General features: G+C 47.4%; 1 protein-coding gene and 1 long non-coding RNA gene across 2 annotated transcripts; one reads left to right on the top strand and one right to left on the bottom strand.

Annotated features, from left to right (window-relative positions):
* Positions 1-1,037: 1,037 nt before the first annotated feature.
* Positions 1,038-7,576, bottom strand: LIPT2 (lipoyl(octanoyl) transferase 2). The gene is made up of 2 exons (XM_085623363.1): positions 7,087-7,576; positions 1,038-1,650 (listed from the first exon to the last, which is right to left on the bottom strand). The coding sequence occupies exons 1-2, from the start codon at positions 7,529-7,531 to the stop codon at positions 1,418-1,420; spliced, it is 678 nt and encodes a 225-aa protein (XP_085479489.1). The 5' UTR covers positions 7,532-7,576; the 3' UTR covers positions 1,038-1,417.
* LOC146806042 (uncharacterized) lies at positions 7,518-18,623 on the top strand. The gene is made up of 2 exons (XR_014967978.1): positions 7,518-7,605; positions 18,400-18,623. It is a non-coding gene; the product is annotated as an uncharacterized LOC146806042 (long non-coding RNA).
* The last annotated feature ends 391 nt before the right edge of the window (positions 18,624-19,014 follow it).

Below are 19,014 nucleotides of genomic sequence, written 5' to 3'. Positions count from 1 at the left end.
TCCTGGATGTGGATTGCCTCATTTGCCACAGGCCCAAGAAATCCCATCCCTACCCTACTCTTGTCAGCGTTTCACTGGCTACTACTTAACACACATAGGATTTGAAATTTGATTTACAATTTTCAATGTAATTACTTTCAATATCCCTCTTCTGGAACAAACGAAATTGCAAAGATGAAGATTGTGAATTGCGGAATTATGTGCCACGCGGAGAACCTGGAACCTCCATCCCTCTCACAGCAGTCTTTCTCTGGATCTCCTTGTTTTGATGAGCCGCAGAACGAGTTTTAAAAATAACAACAACAAAAAAAAACAATTCAGCTAACTTTTAATCTTCTCTACTGCCTTGCCATCTTTGCTACTTTTCCATGTCATGTACACCCCTCCACGCACACTCATATTACTACACTTTGCTGTTTATCCCGTGCTGTCTAATGTTAACTCACATTTACTGATCTGATATAGGTCTAGACTACTAAATTCACTAACTGGTGCGCTGTACCTCCATTTCATTGGCGGCCTCCAAATGTCCAGCACCGCCCTTCAGTCCCCAGCTTGCTTCTATGATCACTCTTAACAAAGGCTACAGCTAGTGTCAGGAAGCAAACAGCTACCATGGGCGATGCCTTCCAACGTTATACACATTACCTCTCGGGTTATTAAATGCTGAGCTTCTGGCCAAAACCCCGACTTTATTACTAATGATCACTGTAATTGAAAGAATGTACAAAATCCAAAGCTAAAGTGCTTCCAATATTTCTTCAGTTATTGATGTATACCATAGACTGCACATCAGAGTACACTGCAAGGTATATAGAAAAGTTAGACTGCAAATTCTAAGGATGAATTACCTAATAAGTGATCCTTGAATCTCTCATGCAACGATTTAAAGTTAAATTGTAGTTTGTAAGTGCAGGTGAACAATTATCATAGATGTACAAGATGAAATGTAAACCAGGGATTCGGAGCAAGCACTTCACTTTAAAAAAACATAAGTAAATACATCGAAAAAGCACAAACACAGACATCCAAATGGCTGAACCAAAATAACTCACTTTATTTAGCACCGTTTAGTGGCATTGTGTCTCCATTTGGTACTAGCTATGAGCATTCAGTTACTATGAAGTGTAACCAGTATTTCAAGGAGCACTCATGTGCATTACTTCGGAGCTGCACTGATACAGTGGATAGAGAAATGACATTTATGTTACAATGTGTTTCACGTGTCTCCAGTCAGTAATGCGGAGATAGACTTCACAAAACTGCTCTGAAAAATACGTAATTTAAACCATCATTTGAAATATCAAATACAATCAGACGATTTGGGGCCATTTTCAGTTCATTTTCTTCAATCACAGAAGGTCTTTCCTGAGATATCCCAGATACAACTTGCAATTTCTGAACAAGGTAAAGTGATTCAAGGATTACTATCTTCTGAGACAGACAAAGTGCAGTTTAACTGTTCTTGAAAGGCTTCCAAGAAGGGGACGGTGGCCTCCTCTACTGTGACCTCCCGCCGGAGCTCGTGGCTCAGAGAGGTGACTCCTTTGCCTACAATCCCACAAGGAATGATGTGCTCAAACCACGCCAAGTCGGTATTGCAGTTCAGAGCCAGTCCATGCGAAGTTATGTATCTCCCACAGTGAATGCCTGAAAGAGAATAGCATACATCAGCCCTTATGCTCACAGCATAGACATGGAAATTAACAAAAAGGCAGGCACACAACAATGCTACAGGAAGCCACACAGGTTACAGAAAGGCACTATACTAAGGCTAATAGAACAATAGCATTGACCCACAGTTGAAAAATATCAAAATAAACATGTGCCTGTCTGAATTACATAAAGCCCGATTTCAGCCGCTGAGTCCTAGTCAGACTTCTGTTTTCACGTCCTGGGTCATTAAAGCTTAGGCGCCATCTGTACACACTAGGGCTATGGCCCCGCCGATAGCCACCAACTGGGAAGGTACACATGGGCATCCAGCATGGGCTGCAGTCTGTGCATTCTGGATTCGGGGGACATTTTACGGCCGACCGGTTGTAACCAGTGCCATGGTGTGTACACTGCACTCTGCTGCACTGGAGTGGGGATTGCAGAAGCTTCCACTCACCCCAAAGAGAAAAGGGTATGCCACGGATTAATAGATTATTGCCGTATTTCATGGACATAAACTGGTGAAACAGACTGGGGTTTTGCCTGTTGAAGTCTTCTGTGTGACCCGAGTGCAGGTCTCCAGAGAACTTAAAGCCCCTCAACTAATTACCAACGACAGTTGAGCGCCAACTAGTTGCACACTACTGTCCATTTCACTTCTCTGGACTCAAGAGGGCAGGTTGAAGCACCATCTGGTGCCCATTTTCCTCTTTTGAAAGTATTTGCTGATTACAGAAGATAAAACAGGCTAGTAAACAGCATATCTAGTGTGCGCCCTGAGGGTCAACTGTAAATGTTACAGAAGCTGAAAGGACAAGCCTTACAGTTAAGTAATCACGTTACATCCAGAAAAGCCTAGCATACTTCAATAAGTGCCCACATCAGGGGAGATGATCGCGCAGCCAACTGCGGTTCCACTTCCGAGACCACAAGAAGTGTTGCAGGTCTGGCCTACTCTGCAACTCCATGTGGCCCTTCTAAACGCCCTCGCTGTGTCCCATGGGCCCCTATCCCGCCTGATGGTATTGTCCCACAGGATTCACGAAAAGAGGAGTGCGTTTTCAGGCCCTGTCCCACCACAGCTCGGGATGGCATCTTCACTCAGCCCGTTACCTCAAGCTCTGACATCTTCTTTTAAGGATGACCCCCTAATACTTTTTTCATCCACCCTCTTTGATTTCAGAGAAGTAGGTAGGGCGGAGTACTGGTTCAGCAAACAGCTCCCTGCTCATCAAAACATGTATTCTATAGGAAAAGGTCAGTACTGTGCCCATTGGGGATGTCTCTACCTTGTTAATGGAGGATCAGTAAATCGTAAGAAGAGCACGGCTTTCAGCCTTTCCTTATAGAATGCATGCTTTCAAGGAGCAGGGAGCTCTGTAGTTTTAATGCCTGAACCGTTAAACAGTGTTCAGTCATAACTTCTCTGAAATCAAGGAGACTGCACTAAAAAAGTATCAATGGGCGGGGGAGGGGGCATACATGGAAAGCAGATGTCAGAGCTGGTGGCGATGAGCTGAGTGGGGTGAAATACACGGACCACCGCTCTAGAAGAGAACAGTGAAACACCCTGACCATATAATTACCTCATCCCCCACACCCCCAGTGTTATCATTTCACCTAACTGGTCTGCATTTTATGAGCTAACCCATGCAAACACAGACATGCACAAATGCTTTTTGCAATCATTGGCACATTACTGAGATAAATTGAATTTGTCAAGGATGGTTAGTAAGATGTAAGTATTGAAAAACAAGGACCAAGATTATTCTTATTTATTAAGGTTGTCCAATGCCATTCTGCAACTTTTTCAGATTTTCACTGGGCTTTTGCAGGCTGAACAAAGACTAGACTGCTATTGCCGCAGATTGAATGCTTTATTTCTGCCACATACAGAGTTAAAGTGGAAAAATGTAATTACAGACTTCGCTGAAACCTTTCACTGCGCCATATTCAAAACTTGGTAATGTTAGGGTCCCATTGCTTGTCTTGCAGTCAGTTAAGTGCAACACCTCCATATAGGGTTGTGATAAGATTCAACAGGAAATCTCACCACATAAAGGGCAGCAGACGGTGGAGGTTTGTAGGAAGGACCTCGTCATAGATAAAAGTGGCCAAGCCAAGCAAGGCTCGAGGTTACCACGGGCAACATGTGGAGCTCGGCATTTCAGTACTGCGGCTTTCACTATGCTAGGTGTACATATTATTTACAGGTGTTTTTTACTATAATTGTTTACACTTACATTAGAGCTTAACGGGCCATCCAAGTGAAAATATGCCTACAGTGGAGCCTTTGCACATGTCACGGTTAAAGTGCGGGATAGGTTGATTATTTTGCTAAACTTTTTAATTGTCTTCAATGGAGTGTTGTAACCGTCCCTAAAACGAGTTGTTAAATGAGGGGAAGCCAGTACTGACGGCATAAAGAAGCAAGTGCCTTCTCTTTCTTTACAGCTTGCGCAATGGAAAACATCTCAGAGGAATTTTAATCCATGTACTTGGCTGGATTGCATGTATATGGAACCTATATTCATTTCATTTCGTCCCATTAAACACTAAATTGTCTTTTGTACAAGGAATTGTTTTACAGTTTCAGACTGATTTACCAGTTATGTATGTGTTTTCATAATCCCCTTTATTTATTATGCCAAGCGTGCTAATAATGTAGCTCCTGAAAGAATCCGACACAGAGCACTGTTCTTGGTGTTAAACTGCAGTCGGAGGCACAGGCTAGAGGCTGCATTGTACAATGTATAAACCTGGGCTCAAATCCCAGCTTCCCCACGAGACCAAAATACGTTCTCCTAGACATTTATACACAGAGTTATACTACAGCAGCAAATATGACCGCACTTAAGTAATTCAGACAGGGCGTGGGCTGTACCAAAACTTCACTTATTTAAGATTTAACCTTGAAGGTTTCTAAGTATTCCTTTTACTACTAACCCTGGGCGTAGTCCGCGCAGTAGCGCTACGCGAAGTGTACTTCGCACTACATGAGATATACGTAGCACTACGCGAACTGTGTAGTGCGCTGTTCGCGATGATTGCGCAGCGCCGGATGCTTGTCCGCACTGTGCAATGATTGAAAACGGCATATTGCACAGTGAGAGCTGTCGTTTTCTGCCACTCGAGTAGATTTTTACTCGAGCGGCAGCTTTCTCAACGCAGACTGGTAGTTTCTCATCGCGAGCGGTCACGAGCATACGCGACCACTCGCAATGAGAAACCTGACCTCCCCGCGTTGAGAATCTCACCGGGAGGTTTATTTTCCACGCTCGCGATCACCAACTTGATGTTGCTGATTGCGAACGGGGAAAAAGGCTTGCCGGGATGTCATTTTGCTCGCTCGCGGTCGCCAACTTGACGTTGAGGGCCGTGAGCGAGCAAAAAATGCCAACTACGCTACGCGGTTTTGCACTGTGCTACGTGCAATTTTCGTAGCACGAAGTAGCACAAACTACGCACACTTCGCAAGCGTAGCTGTCCGCCCAGGGTTATTTAATACATGAATCTCAATAAAATGAGAAACAAATATAGTAAAGTGAAAATCATGCCAAAAAAAAACAATAAAAACCTAAGAGTGTTTAGCACGTTTTTATGTGACAAATGTAATTTACATGTAATATATTTTCAATGGCTCTGCACTGGACTACCCTCTAAGGGCCAAGCCAGAACCCTGGGCTTGGCTCTCCCTAAAACTTTGCTGACTACTTTTATTCACAGACTGTGCACTTTTGGTTATTGTTACAACACATACTTACCAAACCAACCCAATACCAGAGTTTACGTTACCAAAGTAATCGTAATGTTGTGTGGGGGCTGTGGATTTTACTAGTTCACAGGGGTGGCCAACTATGTCGATTTCTGTGGGGCTGTGTCAATTAAGGTGTCTGCTCCGCACCAAGCCAGTTCAGGATGCCACATGCCCTGTTCTGGTCATCAGGATAGGTACACAGGCTGAGGGACTTGCAAAGCTCCAAGGAAAATTAATCTGCACATGAAAGTTCATCTATCAGGGGGTTGTGAGATAAAGTGGTTAACCCAAAAGGGTTAAGCTGCTGGGGGATTTCCTAGCCCTGACTCTGAACAATGGCTGTGCAGTGGAACATGTCAGTGGCTAGTAATAAGCTAGGAAAAGCAGCAAAACAAAAAATGTCCTTCACAACGCTGCTTTCTTTAGTAACCGGTTTAGCTTTAGAAATGTTACTAGAGGACATCGTAAAACTTGCTGTGCAGACGTTCTGAACAAGCAGGTGGCCGCCTACCTGTACCAGTCAAATAGCCCCAATTTAGACATTAAAATGAAGCAAGAAAGAAGAACCCTCACTGAGAGTCTGCACTGTAGGAGCTCCTTACCTGTGCTAATCCTATTTTATACTTCTCACATAATGGCAAATAAGGTAACAAAATCATATGGAGAACGCAATTTACCCAGGATCAAACAATTTGGTCAAGTAGTAGAATCGAGATTACAACACTTCAGACTCCTAGTTTCCAAGCCCTGTACTACCCTCTGTACGACATTTAAGTGAGTAGACGGAGATTTGGCACTTAATACAAGCATGTATCGAACCCGATTGCAATACTTCTAATCTATGCAAAAACTGAAGCAAGGGAGTATATTAAAAATGTTAAACGTGATCGTCCAAGATCACACCATTTGGTTGCATGAAGCCAGGATTAAAACATGCATATTCTGGTTCAAGTTCCTAACTCGCCTACTACACCACACATTATTTGTAACTCGCATACTACGCCACACGTTATGTCATGTCATCTACATCAGAAGCCACGTTTACTTTTCTTCTGATCTCAATCATATTCCATGTTGTGTAATATTTTGCGGCATCCTTGAGGAACCAGGGGTACTTGATGTAATTGTATTTGATGTCACCAGTATGCTAATTATTGAATTTGAAAACTGAAAAATACCACGTCCTTTTGGTTACAGAATGATGGCAAGTCTGCCAACAAAGTTGTCATGGGGGCAGAATTATGCTCATTCTTCTCAGAGGGGCACATAGCGCTTCCAAGAATAGTGCGGGCCCTTGCTCGTCGAAAAACACTAACAGTTCAGTACTTTACTAAATTATATTCCACTAAAACTGCTGCCACAAGCCACTTTTGGAACAGTGGGGGTTTGTTTTTTCCACAACCTGACATTAAACGTAGACTATTTAAGTGCATAATATTTTATCTATATCCCAACAAGTCTCTATAGGTATTAGAATTGTGCTCTCGCTGTGATTTCCATTAACGGTCTAGGAGTCGTATCAAACACATTTTGTATGCAAATATACATTTACGGCTCTGTCCATCATGATGTTTAAAGGCTACTTTCTGTTACAATGCTTCCTAATTTTATTTTCCAAATAAAAATTCCCCCACAAGCATTTCCAGCAATGTGCCCGCCGCAGCTTCTCTCACCGATGGCGCAGACCTTCTTGTCCCGCACCCAGACGCCGGTGTGCGGGGAGCGCTGCGCCTCGAGGCCCATTCGGCGGCAGAGGTCAATGATGACGCCCTCCAGCTGGGACACGTACCAGCGGAGACCCCCGCTCCGGCGGAAGCGCCGCAGGTCCAGCACCGGGTAGCACACCAGCTGCCCGGGCCCGTGGAAGGTGATCAGGCCGCCGCGGTCTGTGCGGTGGAAGGCGGCGCCCAGGGAGCGCAGCCGCTCCTCCTCTGAAGGCGGATAGGGAGCCTGTCGGAGCCCCACAGTGTACACGGGCGGGTGCTGGCATAGGAGCAGGGTGTCCACCGCGTCCTCATGCTCCCGGTGCCGCTGCACACAGCTCTGCTGCGCCCGCAGGCCCTGCTCATAGCTCTGCAGCCCCAGGCGGAGCACCCGCACCACCGGCCGCCCCGGCATGACAGCCAGAGACCGCCATGGGCAGAGACGAGGGACTAGGAGTGGGAGAAACATGGACATAGAAAACAGACTAAGTATAAATTACCTGACATACTCGTTTGTCTTTGAATTCTATGTGAGGACCGGAGGCTCCGATTATGCTTCTCATTTCTTTGCTTTATTAGAATAGCAGCCAATAAAAATACATCTTTTTTATTCCAAAACTACAAATCCCATGAATCTTATGTACCACAGTACCATAGAGACTATCACTATATAGAGTCTAGCTGAGGCAAACGCCTCCTCTTTCTTTGCTGCTCTGCAGCCAGTTAAGTGCCTCTCCCTTACTACTTTTGTTATGACTGTGGTGTATGGGTCTTGGGGGCACTGCTTACGTTGATTGCCTTTTTATGTCTATATATTTCGTTTATGTTGCGCTGGAGCCTCGTTGGCAAAGCGGTTTGCCTGCTTGCTAGCGTTCGCTCGCATTGCTTCAATTTAGCGTTTAATCACTGGCGCTCCTTTGCGGTAGGGCTTCGCGCTGTCTGCTTACCGGCGAGTCGTCTGCGTGTGCAGCAACCTTGGGAGCGCTTCGGCCTCCCCGGCCGGGCGCTCGGCGCCCGTAGCCTTGTCAGTGTGGAGCGGGAGTGTATGGGGGCTTGAGGACGGCGCGTCTGTGCTCGCACGTGTCCTCTTTCTGCTTTCACGGGCGGCCGTTACTGCGCATGCGCGGCGGCCATTTTCCGACTGAATTTCATCAGAGTTTTCGTTTCAGAGCGGGAAACGCTCATTATTCAAAATAAAAAGCCCGTATTTTTGCCCCATTGACGCCCGACGCTTGTTTTTGGCTGAGGGCTGAATAATAATTGCATAGGCTCTGCCTAGAGAGGTTGGCAGGCCCTCCCTCCACTATTTAACATCGTTTTTTGAGGCTTGATTGCATGGCCTGCCTGGGGTTGTTCCTCTCCCCCTTATTTGCTCCTGCCTAAGCACCATCGTTGTGCTCTAAAGGTGACAGCTCCTGCTTACACCATGGCTGATTATTCATACGAGGAAGAGTATTTTGATTCAGAGCCTTCGGGTTCGTTTGAGCAAGACCTCGTTGAGGCCCTTGATGCTGGAGTGCAGCATTCAGTAAGCTCAGCGCTTTTGAGGGCGATTGCACCCCTTAAGCGGCATCTTAATAATTACGCGCTGTAGCAGGGTTGGCTCCCAGCCGCAATACCCGCCCCAAGCCAACGAGTAAGAAAAATATTAATCCTCACTCAGAAGATTTTTCTCGGCTATCCAGGGCCCTAGCGAATGACCACGCTTATTTGGCGCAAATTGAGTCTTCCCACGAAGGCAAGGGGGATTCCTTGGCTGACGGCGAGTCCGATCAGGAGGAATTCGCTCAACCTGCTAAAAAGACTAGGAAGGAGCATCATGTGGAGCCCACTCCACCACCTAAACATCTGACCTTCGACCCCACGGATATCATTCATCCCAATTCTACAGCATGGATGCCCTTGCAAGAAGTGGCAGACTATCTCCAGTCGAATGTCCAACGCCCTTTCGACAAGGACGTCAGGGCGCGCCTTAAGTCTGAGTGCCCGAGACCTGTCCTGTCAGCTCGCATGGCGGAGATCCCAGAAGTGGACCCGACCATGCTGACCTATCTCAAAAAATACTCTAAGGACCCGAAGAAGGGCATTGACCGCGCCTGGCGGTCATGCAAAGATAAACTTCTGGATCTTTCAGGGCCTTTGGCCAAAATCCTCGAGATGGGTCTCCAGGCAAAGGAGTCCGGGTCTCCAGTGGATCCCGACGACCTCATTGGTTGGGCGCAGCGTGCTGTATGCCTGTTGGGCAATGCCAACTGCGCTATGTCTAGCGAACGGAGGAGGTCTATCCTCCTGAAGCTAGACCCTAAACTGGCAGAGTTATCTTCCTCGGAAGCAGGTTCAGTAGCCCAGGGTCTCCTTTTCGGGCAACCCTTTCTGAAAGAACTCACCAAATTCGTGGCTACTTTCAGTGGCCTGGATAAGGCACAGGAATCGCTACGACAGGCCTTCCGACCGGTTTTCGCCAGGGCCGGACGAAATCGAGGGCGGTCGTTCGGCCAAGGTCATTCCCAAGGCGCCCCGCGTGGTCAGCAGCACCCCAGAGGAGGCTATCAGGATAACTCTTCTGGAAACTCTAATTTCTACCCCTCCAGGCGAGCGCGGAACCGCTTCCGCAGAGGCAGATTCGGTGGCAACCAGGAAAACCACCAAGATTCCGGATCAGCAGGTGAGACTTATCCTTTGTTCAGAGGTGAAGTTAGGGGGTCGCATTCAGTATTTCCTGCAAGCTTGGCAAACGCTCTCGCAGGATCCCTGGATCCTGGAAACGGTACAGGGAAACAAATTGGAAATGTACAACACCCCCATTCAGCGTGCCCCTCCCCCTCCCATCCATTTTTCCCATCTCGATCAGAGTTTTATCTCGGACGAAATACAATCCCTCTTACAGAAGGGGGCAATTGTCGAGTCTCAATTCCATCCTCAAGGTTTTCTCAGCAATGTGTTCCTTGTCGAGAAGAAAGGGGGCGGGTCCAGGTTGGTTCTGAACCTCAAAGAATTCAATGGCTGGATCGTTTACCGCCATTTCAAAATGGAAGGCGTCCACCTACTGCGCGACCTGTTGCAGGAAGGCGATTGGAGGGTCCGGCTGGACCTGAAGGACGCCTACTTGTCTGTGCCCATTTACGCCCCTCATCCCGTTTTCTTCAGTTTCTCTGGCAGGGCGTCTATTACGAGTACGCGGTTCTTCCCTTCGGACTTTCGTCAGCACCATGGTGCTTCACGAAACTCCTTCGGCCAGTGATGGAGTCATTGCGCTCGCGCGGGGTGAGGCTGATCGTTTATCTGGACGACGTCATTATCATGGCGCAATGTCCGCGTTTAGTAACGACGCATCTGGAATGGTCCATTCACCTGCTTCAAACCCTGGGTTTCATTGTGAACTCTCAGTAGTCCATTCTGGTGCCCACGCAGGCTATAGAGTTTCTGGGCTTTCAAGTGGACTCTCGCAGCTGCCAACTCCTGCTGTCCGCGATCAAGATCAGAACGATCAAGAAAGAATTGAGATCGATAGTGAGCAAGCAGACTGTGTCCTTGAGATCCATAGCCCAGATAGTGGGCTTGTTGGCCTCCTCGATTCAGGCCATCTTTCCAGACCCTCTTCACTACCGAGCTCTCCAGCGCCTAAAGATTCAACATCTCCGCAAAGGCCTCAGCTATGCTGAACAGGTTCCTCTTTCAGAGGAAGCGAGGTTGGAAATGTTGTGGTGGCTCGACCACATGGAGTCGTGGAATGGCAGAGCCATTTTCGGGTCCAAACCGGAGGTAGTGATCGAATCGGACGCCAGTAGCTGGGGCTGTGGAGCCTGCTGCGGTCCAATCTCGAGGGGGGGACGTTGGTCTCCGGAGGAGCTTTCCCTGTATATCAATTGCCTAGAGTTGTTGGCGGGATCGTTCGCAATTCGCAGCCTCTCCCCGCAGAAGATGAATTGTTGCATTCTTCTAAGAATGGACAATATATCGGCGGTCCGGTACGTGAACAAACTTGGGGGTACACGATCTCGCATCCTGGCGGAAATTGCCAAGGATTTTTGGCATTATTGCCTTCTGTACAATCTGTCAGTAGTGGCGGAGTACCTCTCGGGCTGAAGAACGAAGTGGCCGATTGGCATTCCCTACGGGACTACAGCGATTGGCGATTACACCCTAGAGTCTTCCGAATGCTGAACCTCTTATGGGGACCTTTCCAGTTGGACTTGTTCGCGTCACGGCTGAACAAGCAACTTCCGGATTTTTACAGCTGGCGCCAGGATCCGGAGGCTCTGGCCTCGGATGCGTGTCTTCAGACCTGGCCACCAGTCCTTTGTTATGCCTTCCCGCCATTTGTCATGATATCCAAGGTCCTGGCTCAGGCCAGACGCCAACAGACGGAGATGGTGTTGGTTACACCATTGTGGAGAGCCCAAGCTTGGTTCCCGATAGCCCTGGAAATGTCTTGTGCTGTACCAATTCTCCTTCCCCAGAGGTGGAACCTGTTGCTGGACCCTCTCAAGGCCCCTCATCCATTAGTGGTCGCAGGTCAGCTACATCTGGTAGCGTGGCGAGTTTCAGGGACAGGTGGCAGGTCCCAGGTCTTTCGACAGACACTTCCGCTTTTATCAAGCAAGCATGGTCAGATAATACCCATAAGCGGTGTTCATCAGCATGGAACAAGTGGTGTAGCTGGTGTGTTCAGCGGGACATCGATCCCACTACTGATAATGTCTCCATGGTCATGAATTTCCTGGCTTCTTTGACATCATCGGGTTTTGCGTATAGGACAGTAAACAATTTCAGGTCTGCTATTTCGGCTGGGCATGCCCCATTAGAAGGCAAGCCGGTGGGAGAACACTCTCTGGTGTGTAAATTACTTAGGGGCATTCGGATGGTCAGGCCTCCGTGTCCAAAGTACTCCTTTTAGTGGGATGTTACGGTGGTGCTTCGCTTTTTGGATTCTTGGCCACCTAACGACCACCTGTCACGGACACAGCTTTCAGCCAAACTGGCGATGTTATTATGTCTGGTCTCTTGCAAGAGAGTTTCTGATATTCGAGCTTTGGATCTCGCAGGTCGTCGGTTTTCCCCAGAAAGGGTGACTTTTACTATTTCCAGACGTACCAAAAGCAATTCCACTTCAGTGTCTTACCCGGCTTTCCCGGATAATCCAAATCTATGTGTGGTACAATGTGTCAAAGCGTACGAGGTGAGTACAGCTAATTTCCGTTCTGACATGCAAGGTCAACTGTTTATTGCATTGCAGAAACCCTTTTGCCCAGTGTCTTCAGCTACTTTGGCGAGGTGGGTGCGTTGGCTCATGAATGAAGCAGGCATTGATGTGTCTCAGTTCGGTGCTCATTCTGTTCGTGGCGCAATGACGTCTAAGTCTTTTTCCTTAGGTGTAAGCCTATCCGACATCATGAATACTGCGGATTGGTCAAATTAATCTACTTTTAAATCGTTCTATTACAAACCTATAGTAGGTGTTGCATCAGTGGTGGTGGCTAAGCTTTAAACAAACATAATCGGAGCCTCCGGTCCTGACATAGAATTAAAAATTTGCGAACATTCGTGACAAGAATTTTCAATTCTATTAAGGACACCGGAGGCGAGGATTAGCCCATCCAGAACTTATGTGGTTACATGACTGTATATGTAAATCAATTTACTATGGCATTTTGACTGCATTCTATTGGCTTCCTTTTTTCTCTCCCCCCCTCCCCCCCCCCACCCTTTTTATGGTAACATTTGAGGTTGGAACATGATTTGGGGATTACCGTTATTACGGAACTTTATCTTTGTTTCAGATTCCAGTGACAAGTGAGAAGTGCCTTCGATTCAGGATATCGTTGAGAATGGTTTTTCCCCTACACGATGTAAAGCTCGTTCGTCTGCATTGGACGTCAGGAATTCGTTCTTCAGAGCCGAAGTTCGCCTGTTGGTTCTCGGATGTTTGGTTTACACTGACAGTTGTTCGCGATCTCAGTTCACGACGGAGTAGTTTTGTTTAAAGTATTGGACTTAACAGCTAACAGTCACGCTAAGAAATAGGAGGTGTTTGCCTCAGCTAGACTCTATATAGTGATAGTCTCTATGGTACTGTGGTACATGAGATTCATGGGATTTGTAGTTTTGGAATAATAAAGATGTTTTTTTATTGGCTGCTATTCTACTAAAGCAAAGAAATGAGAAGCATAATCCTCGCCTCCGTTGTCATTAATAGAATTGAAAATTCTTGTCCCGAATGTTCGCAAATGTTTAACTTCTGTTGAACGTCTAGCGGCTGAGTTTTAACGAAAATCTAGAGCACCAACTGACATCTTAGTATGTGCAGTTACTGTGCGCCATGATGCTATTAGCTTTCTAATCCTACGGTTTGCTAGACAGCAGGCTGAAATACAAGCGAAACAAAATTTTAGTACAAGACTGGAGGCTCATATTATGCAGTCTTTTCTTGGTGTTTATTCAATAGCAAAAAATAACTACATTTCCCAGAAACATCTGAGTAAAAACTACAAAGATGATCTCACGATTGAAACACCAATAAAGCCCAATAATTATCCTGACTGAGAACAGCAATTCTATGTCAGGACCAGAGGGGAGGATTATACATTTCTTTCCTCACTTTTTATTAACAGCACGTTTAAAGATAAAGTAAAAAAACAACATATCACTGAACTACAACTACCATGAACATTAGGAGTAACTATGGTCACCAACAGTCTGATCACATTGCATTTCGCTAGTCCATATAGTAAAGCCGGTGTAGTAGGCCTTCCTCTTTCTTCACTGCTGCCCTGTCAGTTAAGTCCCTTCACTCCTTTCCTGGGATAATTTGGGATTTGCTTGATGGGTTATGGTGATTGTGGGATTTGTACCGCTCTGCGAGCGCACTTTAGTCAGCGGTTCCTCCGCTTCACTTCTCCGCGCTGGAGGCTTTTCTGCCCGAGCGTGTTCCGTTTTTGGTACCGCGCGGGTACGCTAGCTGGCGCTGTTTCGCACCTCCAACACATCTCTTCTCACCGCAGAGCTGCTAGGAGTACTCCGGTGGTCGCGTTTGCGCTGAGGGAGTAGAGCTGCCTCCCGCTCGTGCCCGGACCTCCCTCCCAACCCTCGATTGACACAGCGAAGCCCTTTTTGCTGATTTTGCCTCACGTATTGCTGTTTCTCCGGCTTCCCTTTTCACTGGCAGGTGGTGACTTGATATTGAGAGCACTGGCAAGGGGGCTGTCTCCCTTAACTTTATTGGATCGTATTTGTATCTATTTTCTGGTACTCTTACCCTCCTTAACAATGCAGTCCCAGCGGGACCACGATTATGCGCCCTCTTTTTCCTCAGAGGAGGAACGGTACCACCAACAGCGCATTCCTGCAGGGGTGGACAAGCTCCTTTCTAAGGCCATTGCCCAGGCGCTGGCCCCCCTGCAGGAAAGCGTGGATAAACTGTCTGCCCAGGTCCTCAAGGGCACAGGGATCCTGGGGTACGGGGGGGCTGGGCCTAGTAGGGTGAACCCGGTTCACTCACGAGAAGGCAAATAAGCGTGACGCGGGGCACCTTGAGGGCTTCAGCAGGCTGATTTAAGTCTTTCACAAGAGTGCGCGAACACTTAGAGATGCACCCTACAGGGAGGAAGGCATACCCAGTGCTACCAGCGACGAGGTCGCCACAGATTTCGACCCCAAAGAGGGGTTCCCTGACAGGGGGGAGGGTGAATTTGATGAGGAAGAGGGCTTCTCTGACGAGATGCAGGACTCGGGTAGGTTTTGTCACCCACAGTCTTATAGTTCAGACCCTGGTAAGGAGGAGGGTGCACCTTCCGACATGATTGACCCAGAGGGTATATTTAGCCAGGAAGGTGGCTGAGTACGTGGCCAACAAAATTAGACACACTCTCAGTAAATAGGTGAGAGCTCGCCTCAGGTCGGAATGCCCTTGACCGTGCCTGGACTACAAGGTCACAGCTACCCCTAAGATAGATACCAAGCTGTGTACCTTCTTCAGTAAGTACATGAGGGACCCCAAGAAGGGGATTGATAGATCCTGGAGAGTATGCCAGGACAAGCTCCTGGACGTAATGGGTCTGCTAACTAAGACATTGAACTCGCTGTGACGTCAAGAGTCAGGTCAACCCCTTCCCACAGACGATGTAGCGGGGTGGACACAGAGGGTGGTATGTCTGCTGGGCAACACCAACTGAGCCCTCTCAGCTGAAGGTTGTTGTTCTCTCCTCCTAAAAATAGACCTAAAGTTGAGGGAACTCTCATCATCTGAGGCAGGTCCCGTAGCCCAAGGCTCCCTCTCGAGCGACCCCTTGGTCAAGGAGCTTGGGAAGTTTGTCTCGACGTTCTCAGCTCTTGACAAAGCCCAGGAGTCGATGAAAAAGATCTTACCTGGGAAGGTTTTTGGCAGGGCCGGAAGATGCAGGGGTCGCTCCCCTGGCCGCCAATCCTATCAAGGCCCTAACAGAGCCCAGGCAAGACGAAATAATGGATGGCAGAACGGCCGTCAATAAACCTTCTACCCCTCCTGGGCCGGGAAAGGAAAGAACAACGGAGGCCGCAAAGGGCCCACAACAACTCCGGCGGGTAAAGTTGTAAGCACCAATCTGTTACCACCCCTTCGGTTGGGGGGGAGAATAACCTTGTTTTTTTCGCAAGTAGGCAGAGATCACCTCAGACCCTGGGGTGCTGGTGACGGTCAAGGGGTACCACATAGAGTTCTACAGAACTCCAGTTCAATCGGTCAAACCCCGTCCATTGGTTTTCTCCTCACAGGAAGATTCTCTCATAGACCTGGAGGTTCAAGAACTTCTGACCAAGGGGGCAATATACCTTTCAGAGCTATACCCCAGGGGATTCTTAAGCAATCTGTTCTTAGTGGAAAAGAAGGACAAGGGCTTTCGGCCCGTCAACAACCTCAGGTCATTCAACTAGTGGCTGATGTACCGCCACTTTAAGATGGAGGGGATCTACCTCCTCAGGGACCTTCTTCTACAGGACCACTGGTTGGCGGGTCTCGACCTCAAAGAACCTGTCGGTTCCCATTTTTCCCCTGCACTGCAGGTTCCTCCAATTAGAGTAGAGGGAGCAGGTCTTCGAATTCCAGACCCTCCCATTCGGTCTGTCATCAGCTCCATGGTTCTTTACCAAACTCCTCAAACCAGTGGTGGAACACCTAAGGACCATGGGCATCAGGCTGATCATTTACCTGGACGACATTCTGTTGATGTATCAGTCTCGAGCTCAGCTGATCATCCACTTGAATATCACCATAAATCTACTCCACAGTCTGGGGTTCACCATCAACCAACAAAAGTCAGACATGGTCCCACAGCAGAGCGTGAATTACCCCCCACATCAATTGTCTCGAGCTACTGGCAGGCTCGTTTTCTATTCAAACCCTTACGAAGGACAGGGTATCGTGCTGTGTACTCCTGAGGATGGACAACACGACAGCGGTACAATATATCAACCAACTGGGTGGTACCTAATCACATGCTCTGGCGGAACTAGCCAAGGACGTCTAGCACTGCTGCCTACAATGACAGATTTCAGTGATGGCGGAATACCTCCCAGGAGTGCTGGATTCAGTGGCAGACTGGAACTCCAGGTACCTCAGGGAAACCAGCAATTAGAGACTCTGCCCGGGGGTATTTCAGGCTCTAATGACCCACTGGGGTCCTTGCCAGATGGACCTTTTTGCCTCCAGATGGAACATACAACTTCTGCACTATGTTAGCTGGAGACCGGATCCGGAGGCAGAGGCGGTGGATGCCTTCCTACAGCACTGGCCAATGGATCAAGCCTACGCCTTCCCTCCCTTCCTTTTTATCCAGCGAGTGGCAGCTCAAGTGAGGCATCAACGGGCCTTCCCAGTGTTGATCAATTCGCTCTGGCGCTCACAAGCATGGTTCCCTTCTCTTCTGGAGCTTGCATGGGCCGCTTTGGTATGTCTACCATCATTTGCCAAGATCCTGATGGATCCCATGGCTATCCACATCCTCTGGTTGTCCAAGGCCACCTTCATCTCATGGCATGAAGGATTTTAGGCGAGGCTGGCAAGACATCAGACTTTCGATGGGAACTGAACTCCTCATCCAACAGGCATGAGCCCCAGGGACTAACAAGAGGTACAGATCGGCTTGGAGGAGATGGGTTCTGGTGGGTGAACATCCCTGGGTAAGTAAACTGCTCAAGGGCATCATGATGTTCCACCCCCCTGAGCCCTGATACACGGGTCTGTGAGACGTCAATCTGGTCCTGTGTCTGTTGGCATCATGGCAAGACAATGAATACCTTTCTAGGAAGGAAATATCAGTGAAGCTGGCAATGTTGCTCTGTCTCTTTTCTTGTAAGAGCGCTTCAGACGTACGGGCTCAAGATCTGTGAGCTAGGATTTTTAGCCCCGAGGGGGTCACCTTTAACATTTTCAGGAGAACGAAGACAAGTACCAGGTCGGTATCTTATCTAGCTTTTCCAGATACCCCCAAACTGTGTGTGGTCAGGTGCCTGAAGGCATACGAGGATATGACAATGGAGGTTCGAACCCCAGGAGAACAACAACTGTTGATTGCCATAAAAAAGCTTTTCAAGGCTGTGTTCTCTCCAACTATTGCCAAATGCGTGAGATGGGCCATGGCAGAGGCCAACATTGATACCACTGATTTTGGGGCTCATTCCACCAGGGGGCCTATGGCTTCCAAAGCTGTCCAGGTAGGGGGCAGACTGGAAGATATAATGAATGCAGCAGATTGGTCTTCAGACTCTACTTTCAAAAGGTTGTATTTTAAACTAATCTACGACACATCCGCACTGGTGGTGAGTAAACTTTAAACATGCATAATCCTCGCCTCCGGTCCTGACATAGAATGAAAAATGTCCTAGTTAGCATGAAGGAAAGTTTCAATTCTATTAAGGACGCGGAGGCGAGGATTATCCCCCCTAGCATGCTTTCTCTATGCTATCCCACCCTGAGTAGGGGAATTATGGAAAGTTCCTAACATTGGTCTTTGACTCAGAGAAATTGATTCTGTGATTAACAGAGAAATATTGGTTTCTACTCCGAAAAAGACTGTTGTTCTCTATTGTTGTTCAGAGTTTGTTTCTCAACCCGATAGGCATATATAGGTTGTAAGATGTTTCACAATAGGTACTATGTTGACCCTAAATTGTTTCACACTAATTGCATTCTTTATGTATTGCATTCTCCTTATGGTAATCTAATGAGATTATGGATTGACATGTCATTATTAGTGGTCAATATGGCTATGTGGTAAAGTACTAACGATTTCCCTATCCTCTTAAATTCAGATTCAAAGACGGAATGAGGTTCAGCGTGCTTAACTTCCTTCAGTGAAGAAGAGGAAGGACTACGGCGTGAAGTGTTTTATATAGACTTACGGACTGTTACTGGATTGGTGGCTAGTTGCCATGGTTACTCCCTGTGGTTCATGGGAGTTGTAGTATTGTTGGTGCTGTTTTTACTTTTACCCTTGAATGTGCTATTTAATAAAGGTGAAGAAAGTAATGCATAATTCTCGTCTCCAGGTCCTTAATAGAACTGAAAGTTTCTTTCATGCTAACTAGGAAACTTTTCATTCCTCTTTTCTTGCTGCTCGCATTCAAGATAAGTACATATTTTGAATATTTATTGTGGTATTTCATGTGTTTCGCATTTTTAGCTTTTATGTAACTCAATTTGTCTGACATTTCACTGAATTGCTACTGTTTTTGTTGCCTTTGAGCGTGAGCTTTTCTTTTCATTTTTCCAGTACCGTCGTTGCTTGCACCTTCACTGCGGCGACATTTCTGTTGCAGCACGTGATGCAGCCTTCTCATTGCCGTTCCTCCAAGACATAGAGCTGCTGCTGTGGTCTGCTCTGTCTTCGCTCCTCTTAGCCAGACATCTGCGTCTCTCCTCGCGTC

The sequence above is a fragment of the Triturus cristatus genome, chromosome 8 (assembly GCF_964204655.1).
Source record: "Triturus cristatus chromosome 8, aTriCri1.1, whole genome shotgun sequence".
Classification (NCBI taxonomy): domain Eukaryota; kingdom Metazoa; phylum Chordata; class Amphibia; order Caudata; family Salamandridae; genus Triturus; species Triturus cristatus.
The sequence above is the reverse complement of the archived record's forward strand: the minus strand, read 5'-3'. Positions and strand labels throughout refer to the sequence as shown.